A 12,032-nucleotide genomic window follows, 5' to 3' on the forward strand; every position below is an offset into this window, starting at 1 on the left:
TGATGACGAATTAATCACGTGTGAAGAATGTAGGATGCTAGCCAAGTTCCTGACTTTGGCAGCCTGGCAACTTCTGATGACATTCTTTGAGGGCATCGGAGGGGTTGCAGGAAGACGTAAAGGTTTGGGAGGAAAGATAAGATCTGTTTTGGACATAGTGAATCTAAGATACCTATGGACAAATACAGGAATAGAAGTCTTGGAGCCAGTTGGATAGTTGAATGTGAATTGCAGGGGGACAAATCTTAGCTGGAGATTGGGGAGTCAGCCACGTAATGGGCAGTATTCGGAGGCATGGTCATGAATGACAACCTCTGGGGAGACTGGGTGAAGCATGACAAGAAGGCTGAGGATATACCCTTGGGAAATGCTGGCGTAAGAGGTGGGCAGAGAAAGTGGAGTCTTCAGAAAAGGCTCAGGATGAATTGGGAAACTAAGAATGGTCACAGGAGAGTGGCATCAGAGACACGAAGCAAAGCACTTTCAAGAACGAAGGCAGAGTGTTAATGCTGCTGAAGAGAATTAGGAGAAAGACTTAACAGCGTTTACTGGATTTGACAATTAGCAGGCCACGGGCGACCTCAGCAGTAATAGTTCCGATCGGGTGAATCAGTGTTTGTCCTACGGTTGAGTCAGGAAGAGGCTTCTCAGGAAGAGGAAGCATGATGACAGTGGCACGAAGTGTGAAAACACTGCACGTTAGCGCGGCTGCATGTCGTTTAGCGCCGGAGGCGATACGTGCAGGACTGTAAAGAAAGTGGGAGCTAACCATGAAGTTCACAGAGGGGTCTGGATTTAGAGGAGGGGAATGCCACCCACACTAATTTTATTAGAATTTCTTAAAAGTATTTTACCCAGGGCATCTCCAGCCTCAACATTATTACTAATCTTGTTTTCTGTACCAGAGCACTGGGTTTTCGGGTTTGCCTGGTCTCTCCGGGGCGCACAGTGGTAACCGTGACCCTGGCTGTAGCCGCAGTCCTATATGAATCCTGGGGCCCTGCAGCCTTGCAGCCCCCGACTCCAGGAGAGCATGGACGGAGGAGGAAGGTTACTGGTTTGGACAGGCTCCAGCAAGGCTGTTTGAAATGGATTTTGAGCGGTGTTCCTAAAAACTGAAAATGGGATGAGCAAATCCATGGGGGTTGGAAAGAATCATGTGTTGATTGAGAATGCTTTGTTGATTCTAAAATTGACAGTTCCAACAGCGCTAATTGTAGTGAGAGTTCAGAAGAGTTTGACCAACTTTTCCTGTTTGTTGGAGACTGTTGCAGCTTTCTTTTGGAGAAAAGGCACACAGTCACTTGACATTTTACTTTATTTTAGCTCTTCCACAATGTTCTTCTTTGGAACGGACTCCTCTCAGAAGGCACTTTGCGGGAGCTAGGACTAGGGAAGCTGCTGAACCGTTACCTCGTTACAGCTCTTCTTAATGCCACACCTGGGCCAGAGGTTGTTAAAAAGTGCAGCCAGGTAAGTTGTGTAGAAACTGATTCTAATTTTACCGTTTTTAAAATTTAGTTGTTAAAATCAATTTTGTGGCAAAGAAATTAAAAGTTTGTGGTACCCACATAATAACAAACAGTCATTACCAGACAAGAAACCCAGAAGCAACCCAGTATTTACAAAATGAATGTTAGATCCTCACCTCTCACTAAATACCAGTATAAATTTCAGATGAAGCAAAGAATTAAGTATAAAAAAAGTTTTTTTAAAAAGAATTAAGCATAAAAAAACTATGAAGGGAGGAAGGATATAGTTCAGCAGTAGAGCATGTGCTTAGCAGGCAAGAAGAGGTCCTGGGTTCAATCCCCAGTACCTCCATTAACATAAATAAGTAAATAAATGAACAAAACAAAACAAAAAAAAAATAAAATAAAATGTTTTTAAAAACACTACGAAGTATTGTACTCAGAAAATAAATGACTATATCTGATGTTAAGGGAGTCCTTTCTGATCTTAAACACAAATAGAAAAAAGAAATGATGAGAAAAAGTAATAGATTTGACAAAAATACAAGACTTTAGTCAGCCGAAAAGCATTAACCAGAAAGGTATCAGGACTATTTGATTATTATTAAAACTGGAAGTTAGGTTCATTCGTCTCACTACACTTATTCTTTCTGCTGTTGCTTATGTTTGAAATTTTCTATAGTAAAAATTTAAAAAGAAAGGAAATTGAAAAATGAAGAAAAAAGTTATAATGCATAATGAGGATTAATACCCACATTTTTAGAAAGCTCTTTACAAATCAGTGAACAATTCGGATATTCTGACTGAAAATGACCAAAAGACATGCAACAGGCAATTCAGCAAAAAAAAATGCAAAAATAACGTCTAAGCATGTGGAGAAGCTTACCAATACTAATCTGAGAATTGTAAATAATACAGTTAAGGATATTATTGTACCTGTTGTGCTGCCAAATTTTTTTGCTGTTACATTTATTACAATTCCCAGGATTGTCATAAGCACAGGGAGACAACAGCCCCTCGTTCCGGGGACACCGTGCGTCTAGAACGTGTGGTGCAGCAATCCTGGGAAGCAGTTTCTGCATTGTGGAAGGAGGAATGCACCTCCGGGGACTGTTCTGGCATGACTGATACGAAACCTTTAAAGTTCATACCCTTTTACTTAGCAAGTTTACTTCTAGGAAATTACCCTAGGTTAAAAAACCAGATGGACATAAGAATGTTAAGTACAAAGAATATTATTACAGCATCATTTATAATAGACAGTTGGGAACAACCTAAATATCTAAAAACATCATCTATGCATAAGATGAAAGTCATGTGGAAAAGTTTTTAAGAATGTGGGATAATACTTACATTGTAATATAAATTTTTAAAATATAGATATAATGTTAGATGGCAGTTCCTAGACGACTGTCATTTTTCTAGCTATGGTTTTCATATCATGTAGTTTTAAACTATATTATCTACCAAAAAATTAAATCATCATCCATCCTACGTGTGTTTCGGGTTCAGCTTAGCCCCTTTTGACCACGAGGCTCTACTGTGGGGAAGTAAGGAAGAGGATATATGACATTCTGTCCACAGCTTGTGGCTAGAAAACCAGGTGAAGACGATGCGGCTCTAAGTCCCAGCGTCATTCACAGCAAAGCTAGATAGTTTTTTCAGAATTTTATTGAGACTTGTGACAAAACAAGGGGAAAGCAAGTGCAAATGACACTGAATGCCAAGCCAATGAAGGCTGGTTTTGAAACTTTAAAAAGATACAGTTTGCATAACAAAGCTTTCAGGTCTTTCTGCCTTAGGCAATCAGTGTGTCTGTATTTTTTTTCTGGATAATTGAAAAAGGTGATTAAGAAAAAGGACAAATCTTTTTCCTGAAGTCTGTTTTCAGTGTTGACCAATCAGATTTATTTTAGAAAGAGTGCATTCCAGAACTTTGATTTGACATGTTTTGTAATATATATGTGGTGCAACTTTCTACTTTCTAGAAGTACGGATCAACTATAGCATAACCTGTTTATCCAAGAATTTCTTTGAACAGTATGATCTAAGACTTTTCATTCCTCCCATTCTCTCTCCTTTCTTTAAAATTCTTCCTTCTGCTATGAGGAAGTTTTTCTTTTCTATTTTGTCAAAATTTTTCTGTTTTTTACCAGAACTTTTCCCCAAATCATGTATTACCTTTAGCATCATTGTGTTGTGTTGGGTTTTTTTTTTCCCCAGAAGAAAAAAATGAGTACACATACATTGGCTTTTTATGCTGCTGTCAATATTTAAACCAGTGTTTTAAATTAGAAAGAAATCAAAACCATAATGAATTTTTTTATTCAGTGAATCTTAGAATCAACTTCTTGATTTCTTAACTAATTTTTTTTTTGTGGATTATACATGAGATTACCCAGTTTCCTGTTGTAAAATAATACCAAATCTACCTATTTTTTTACAGTTGACTCTTGAACAACACAGGTTTGAACTACATGGGTCCACTTACATGAGGATTTTTTTTCGATAAACACGTACTACAGTACTGCACGGTCCACGGCTGGTTGAATCTGTGGAAACAGAACTGCAAATACGGGGGGCCGACTGTAGAGTTAATACACGAGTTTTTGGCTGCATGTGGGTTCCTCCCCTAACCCCCTGCGTTGTTCAAGGGTCAAATGTAGATGTGTAGGTATGCTGACTAAAAGTGTTTTGTGCCTACACATTTCTGGTGTTTACTTTGTTTTATACGATTTAATTGCTCAGGAATTAGAGTATAAAAAGTATTATAAGTACTGGGACGTGTTTATAAAAAGTAGTCTGTTTTAAGCTCTGGGTATCAAAATTTTTTTTTAAATATAATACCCTGAAAGGAGGGAAATTCTGTTTATTTAACCTTGAACTATGAAACAGAAGAATAATACACAGCCTGCATGAGTGCTGAAGATTAAATGATATTATGTTAGCAAAAGTCTTTAGATAATAACTGTCATTATTAAAAACCAACCTTGTGTTTTGATTATCAGATAGCAGCATATTTACCAGAAGAATGGTTCAAAAATTCTACCATGAGAGCATCTATTCCCCAGCTAGAAAACTTCATCCAGTTTTTACTGCAGCTGGCACAGAAATTATCTAGAAGTGAAATCAGGTAACACATATTTTATTTGTACCTTCATAAGCACAGTTGAGGGTTCTAGTGTATTCCCAACAATTTTTAGAAAGATTTTTACTTCTGAAAAATCTGTTGATTTGCAGATACTAACTACTAAGATAGATAAACAAGTTTATACTGTACAGCACAGGGAACTATATTCAGTATCTTATAGTAGCCTATAATGAAAAAGAATATGAAAACAAATATGTGTATGTATATGTATGCTGTGCACCAGAAATTGATACAACATTGTAAACTGACTATACTTCAATTAAAAAATAAAAAAATAAAAAAGACTGGCAAAAATCTGTTGAGACTATCATGGTAGAGTTAGATATTTTTATGTGTGACCTGTGAAATCGCTCAATATTTTAGACTACCTCATGCATTAGTTCGTATTTTTAAATGTAAATCTCTTCCAGAATAAGCACTTCCAGAACACCGTATCACAGGGCAGTTTAGAATTAAAACTGTAAATCGAAAGCCTCTTTATTTTTTCACTGAGGTACAGTCAGTTTACAGTGTGTCAGTTTCTGCTGTACAGCACAAAGCTTCAGTCATACATGAATATACATATATTCATTTTTGAAAGCCTCTTAATAAGTATGTTTTTAATGTCTCTTTATTTTTCCTGGCCATTTCAAAATCTCAACACTTGTTTAAGTACAGATCTGCAGCCTGGCGTTCACCCAGCAGTAGCTAGATCTTCGTTTTGGGTGTCTCATTCACAGCGCTAGATGTTTAGGGACTTAAGCACAGTGGTGTTCTGGTAAACCACCTCTCCAAAAGAAAAAAACCTTAAAACCTCAAATTTGTAGCTTTTGATGATATCTGTGGGATAAATACTCCCACTGTGATAGCCCATGTGAGCTGGTAGCACCATACCACAACTCAGATTTCTATGACAGATTGCTCTTCGCTTTTCTGCTTTTTCAGTCATTCACATTAAAATTTACCAGAATACATCCACTAATGGTCTGTATTTGAACCTCATGGTTATGTGGAGGAGGTAGCATCTTAACAGTTGATGCTATTTTAGATACTGGTATAAGGTAAAGTTTCTGTTTCAGATTAACAACTGATGATTCACTGTGCCCTTATACATTGCATTTCTATGAGGGAAAATGCTTTTTGTTTTGGTTTTTTTCAGGGATGAAGTCAAGGAAATAACTCTTATTCTAGTGAAAATAAAAGCTTTGAATCAAGCAGAATCCTTCATAGAAGAACATAACCTAGACCATCTAAAATCAGTAATTAAAGAAGTTTGAGGAGACTTCATATGAAGGTACTGAAATGAGATGTTAATATAGTCACACTCGGCTCTTTTGCTTGGAGGGGGGTAAAAAAGCTGTCGCCTCTTCTTTATTCTTAGTAACAGAGTGGGGAGGATTTGTAAAAACAAAAAAGCAGGACTCTGAACTTCCGTTCCCTCCACCTTCTACCTTCTGATATCGTGAAGCCTGCCCCTCCTTTGTGGTATTTGCAGGAATTAAGCACACAGGAACATTAAGAGTTTAATATATTTTTGCTTGATTCTTCTGGTGACTTTTCCAGCTTTAAGAAAGGAGTTGAAGAAAGCTTGCTTATAGCTATTTTGGTTTTGGTGAGTTTTCTGTCCTGAACCATAAAAACATTATTAATTCTCTTCATTTTAACTATGTCTATTTACAAGTAAGTTAAAATGAAAATCTTAGTTGGAATGAATTATTAAGTATTTACTGATTAAGGCATTGAGACTTGTGATGACTAATGCTTGTCAGATTGTTCTGAAACCTGCACCAGTGCATTGCACCAGCACAAGGGTAAGAGAGGCCAGTGAGTCTCCACCAGTAATAGGTATTACCGTTTTTTTAACTCATTTGCACTTAATAGGTGGCAAAAATCTTAATTATTTATTTTGACTACTAGAGTGACTACTTGTTTTTTGGCCATTTGTAATTCTTTTTGAAATATCTATTAATATTTTTCTCACAGACTTATAAGAGCTGTATATTTTAAGGATAATCATGTTTTGCCTGTGATATGTTACAGTTTTCCGTTTGCTGTTTTCTTTAAATTTGTGTATGTTTTTGGTGTACTAAGTGTTTGGATGTTACAGATAGTTATTACTCCTTTTTGTTATTTTTTTTTTGTCATTGGTGGTAGGCTTAGATAGGAAACAAGTATTTTAAATATTCAGACCGTATGATTCATTTTCTGATAAAAGATTTAGTAATTTAGAAAGTCTGAGGGACAGTCATTGAATCAAATAGAAATTGAGAACATTTTTCAAAACATTTTTCAAAGTGAGTTTACTAATTTTTCTTGAATCTGTTTAAGTAAGTTGAGCGCAACCCTAAATGGACATTATGTAAATTGTCCAGAAAATAATCAGGAAAATTGATTATATTGTAGAATTTGAGCATGTGGCCTCTAACCTTATCACCGCTAGTTTTGAAGCTGCATGTAATATATTTTAACAGACTGGCATGTAATTTCTACTGCAGTGAAGACTCATAATTCACTGGTATGAACGTTTTTTTAAAGTTTACTTTAGTTCCATAAATTACACAATAAATTCTCATATAGAAGAGTCAAGCCATTGCTAAAAAGGTTTTAACATTCTTAAACAATTATTGTTCCCAGAAGTAACTGCTATTTTCATTTTGTTACCCTTTCAGATCTTTTCTCTTCTTATATGTGTGTGTATACACATACAGCTTTTTATATAAACGGCAGATGCTTTATTGTGTATAAAATTTGTAATTTTTTTTACTATTAAAGTATACATTTGAAATTTCCCTGACTTCTGCATTTCTAATTAAAGGTGTGTTACATGGTCCTTTACATTTTTAACTTTGACAGAGAGATTTCTCTTGCTTTTTGTAGAATGGAAAATATTAGAACCGCTTTAAAACTACAAATTGATAAAAATGCCCACTAGTTTTTAACTAAATTTCATCATGCTTGGAGTTTGAATCTCAAGATATTTATCCATCATATACTATAATTGAGGTTATTCAAAAACATTTTTTAAGCTTGCCTAATCCTCAGTGCAGAATTATTTTTTATTCCCCCCTGTTTTCCTATTTCTGTGAAATGGATGGAATGAAGAAGAGAAACGCAACTAGCAAAAACACACCTTTGAGTTAGCAACTCATCTCACATCTCAGTTCTTTCCCCGGGTTTTTTCAGCTTTTTGTTTACTTAAAGAATGTAAAATTTTTACAGAATCAGACAGATGATTTTTTTTTAACTTTTTTCATATGGCTATTAGGAACATTTCAATGGCCATGAAAACATACCTAAGAAAAAACTGAGTCATTTTGGATTTCTTAGGCCTGTGAACAAAATATTTATATAGATGATTCTTAAGAAATACCATGTATGATATGAAACCTGAAAAAGATATTACAACAGAAGAAAATAGCAGACCAATATTCCTCATGAATATAGAAATAAAGTCCTTAAAACAAACTGAACCCAGTGATATATAAAAGGATAGTAATACATCATGATCAAATAGGGTTTATTCCAGAAAGGCAAGGTTGGTTTAACATTAAAAATAAACCATGAACAGAGTAAAAGAAGAAAACCACATGATCAACCCAGTGATTCCTTCTTACAGTATAAAAACAGGAATATAAATTCCTCATAAAGAGCACCTGCAAAAGAACATCCACACTTAACATCATAAATAATGGTGAAGTATTAAAGCAAAGATGTCTGCCCTCACCAATCAAGGCATGAAGATTAAAACTCACTCAAGAGGTAAGAGTCATTATTCACAAATGATAAGATTGTTTCCATAAAAAAGCCTTATGTATTCTACAAAAGAAAAAAATTTCAACCAGAATAAGTGAAGTTAGCAAGATCTTACAGAAATCAAGAGCCCAGGGGTATGCTGGTGGTCTAACTGGAAACTTGAATTTTAAAAACAGTAACTTCAGTAGCAACGAAAAACATCAAACACCTAAGAACAAATGTATAGAAAGACACCCAAGACCTTTGCACTGAGGAATACAAAAATTGCTGAGAAAAAAATTAGGAACTTAAATGAAAGTATACATGTATCATGCTCGTGAATTGGAAAACTCAATTTTTGTTCACGGTATCTTCCTCCTATACTGACTAATAGTTATCCAACCCCTATCAAAATGCTGTCAGGCTTAAAAAAAAAAAACTGGCTGATTAAAATACATTAAAATTAAAATTTATGTGAAAGTACAGAGACCTTAAAATAGCCAAGCTAATCTTGAAACATAAGACCAAGTTGGAAGACTTGCTTTATCTGATTTCAAGACTTACTATAAAGCTACAGTAAGCAAGACTGTGGTATTACGATGAGAATAAATTAATACATCAATGGAACAGAATCAAGAGTTGTTACAGACTTACACGTATACGCTCAATTTTTGACCACAGTGCCAAGTTAATACAGTGGGAAAAGGAGAGTATAACAGTATTGGTAGAACAACTAAATATATGAAATAAAATGAACTTGACCCTTATTTAATATACCCACATGAATCACAGATCTAAATGTAAAACCCAGAAATGAAAGCTTGTAGGGAAAAAAACACTATCTTTGGTCTTGGAATAGGTAAAGATTTTTTGGTATTCTGCATCTTCAGTCCACTGGGAAGTACAAATTAAAACCATAATGATACCATTTCACATCCACTAGAATGACTGAAAAAGACTAACATCAATAAATGCTGCCTAGAATATGAAGCCATTCGAACATCCCTAGGTTGCTGAGGGAAGTGTAAAATGAAACCACTTTGGGAAACTGTTCATCAGTTTCTTACTAAAGTTAAACATTTACTTACCATACAACTCAGCAATACCACTCCTAGGTATCTGCCCAAGAAAATAAAAATACATTCACAAGAAAAGATTATACGAGACTGTTGATAGGAGCCTTACTGATAATATAATAGCCCAAGACTATAATCAAAATGGATAAATGGTAGATTCATAAATGGAAAACAGCATTAGAAATAAACTGTGTACAGTAAGTAAACTTCAAAAGCATCATTAAATGAAAAGTTAGGAAAGAATACATACTTTATGATTCAGGATGTATTAAATACAAGAACAGACATCTAAAATGATCAAAGAATGAAAAAAAAAAACTTTTGGTGGTGATGGAAATGTTCTGTCTTGATTTGTACAGTGGGTACATGGGTATATTCAGTTGTTAGAAACAAAACCCAGTATCTGTGTATTGTACATTAATTATGCATCAGCTTTTTAAAATGCCTTTTAAGGCAGACAAGTGTCTGGAATAGTGAACTGTCTCTGATAGTATTACCAATGGGCTGATCACCACTGAAGACCACACTGACTGCCCTTCTTGATACTGTTTTTGAAGGTCATCGGTGGATGTTAACAGAGGAAAACTAATAGGGATATCGCAGACGTCTTTGCTTTTAACACACACAGTCCATTAGACCAGTAGTTCTCAGCCCTTTTCTGCCCAAACCCAACAAGTTCCCATCAAGAACAGTGCCTTAGAAAAACTGCCCTGGATATTTCAGTATGATCCGCTAACCAGAAATGTCCCAGGAAGATTCTTTATGGCAAATACATTTACGTTGATAATACTCTCTTAAGTACTCAGATTTCATGGAGTTAGTCCAGTCATTGGTTTGTTTTTTTTTTTAACACAGATTTTACAGGCATCTTACAAAATGTTAAAAGAGCATTAAGGTTGACTATTCTGAGTATTTTCTTGTATGGTTGCATGACAGAATTAAATGCCTATAGACCCACAGTTCCCAACCTAATCTGAGATACCCTGGGGCACCACTGTGAACTCAGAGGCATTGTGGGACTTTTTGTGTGTGGGAAGGTGAGGTACATTTTAAATTTTCAGGGGACATTGTCAACCACTGGAGCCACTGAGCCTACAGTTACTCCAGTGAGAAAAAAGAGCCCAAGATGGACATCCAGCTCCCTCAGCATTGGTCACTTCTTGGGAGTTCCACTCTGGTCTCACTTTACAGGGAAAGCATGGTTGGAACACTTGGAAAGCTGTATAACCAAGCAATGCTCCAGCAGACAGAGCAGTAGGCAGAGCTGGTCATCCACAGAGCAAAGCCAGTGACACCAGTCAGCCAGGGAACTTGGGGTGAGAGTTGGCTTGAGTCAAGACCACAAACATAGCTTTTCTAGACTTGGAGTTGGTTCCCTTTTCCTGCCCAGGCAAGGAGGTAATTCATAGCTTTGCCCTCTGCTGAGTGTAGCTCCCAGTCCCTCCCAACCAGAAATCTTGGCTAAAACAACTGGAAAACTGGCCCAGCAGCAATCCAACAGACTGGCAGGCACAGCTGATCATCTGCAAAGCCAGTGACCTCATATGGCCAGGGAACTTGGGGCAGGGATTGGCCTGAGTCTAGACCATGAAGATCCTTACCAACCTTGGATCTGATTCTTCCACTCTGCCTGACAAGAAAATTAATTTGTAGCTTTGTCCACCCAGCCAGTGAACCTAAGCAGAGCACTTGGGAAGCTGCACAGCCCATCCACCCATCTAGCAGCTCTGCTTACAGTGGCACTTGAACACAGATCCAGGTCATCATTTCCCTGTCTGCAGAAGTAGTGGCCCCATCTAGCCAAGGAATTCAGCGTACTGTCTTACCCGATTCAGGTCCCCAAACAATAAGCTGTATAGGACCTCGGACCTACCTGGTCAGGTAAGCTAACTGCTGAATATAGTACCTAGTCCTGACCATATAGTAGCCCCAACTGGAGAACCTGTACGGCCTCGCATGGGCAGGGAACCAAGCCAGATGTCCTTTCACTTGTTCTCAGCCAGTGACATTCCCCAAATCTCAGATCTCAGGCTGTGGTCTCGCCCCAAAATAGACCCTGATAGCAAGACGCACATGCCCTAAGATATTACCAGTTGACAGGTCCAAAAGCCAAAATGAGCTGACTGCCAAGGCAAACCTATGAAGTCTGGAAGAGGAGACTGCTAACTCAAATGCACCGATAAAATGTAAGGAACAGAGGATCACAAATAACCAATAAGCATGACAGCACCAAAGGAAACTAATAAAGTTCTTAGTAACTGACCCTAAAGAAATGGAGAGCTATAAATTGTCAGGAAAAGAAATCAGAATAATCCTCTTAAAGAAATTTAGTGAGCTACAAGAACACACAACTAAAGGAAATTAGGAAAACAATGCATGAAAAAACAAATTCAACAAAAATAGAAACCATCCAAAAACAAAACTAAAAGGAAAAAACAAACCAACCAACCTGGAACTGAAAAATACAATGACTGAAGAACTCGATAGAGAGCTTCCCAAGCAAACTCAACCGTGCAGAAGAATCAACGATACCTAATCAGACGAGCAAAAAGAAAACAGTGGAAAAAAAATATCTATGGTACTTACGGACACAATGAAAAGAAACAATATCTGCATTATAGG

At 36.7% G+C, this 12,032-nt stretch overlaps 1 protein-coding gene across 4 annotated transcripts in view; it reads left to right on the top strand.

Annotated features, from left to right (window-relative positions):
- The window catches only part of GCFC2 (GC-rich sequence DNA-binding factor 2), a 49,863-nt gene extending 42,472 nt beyond the window's left edge, over window positions 1–7,391 (top strand). For 2 of the 4 annotated variants that reach the window (XM_072951565.1, XM_006203783.4), the window contains exons 15-17: window positions 1,327–1,473; window positions 4,481–4,605; window positions 5,762–7,391. In XM_072951565.1, coding sequence (XP_072807666.1) covers window positions 1,327–1,473; window positions 4,481–4,605; window positions 5,762–5,879 — 390 coding nt within the window. In that variant the 3' untranslated portion in view covers window positions 5,880–7,391. Of the gene's footprint in view, window positions 1–1,326; window positions 1,474–4,480; window positions 4,607–5,761 lie in introns of those variants that run through there. The other 2 variants (XM_072951566.1, XR_012065250.1) reach the window with 2 other exon arrangements.
- Window positions 7,392–12,032: the final 4,641 nt, after the last annotated feature.

The sequence above is a fragment of the Vicugna pacos genome, chromosome 28 (assembly GCF_048564905.1).
Source record: "Vicugna pacos chromosome 28, VicPac4, whole genome shotgun sequence".
Taxonomy (NCBI): domain Eukaryota; kingdom Metazoa; phylum Chordata; class Mammalia; order Artiodactyla; family Camelidae; genus Vicugna; species Vicugna pacos.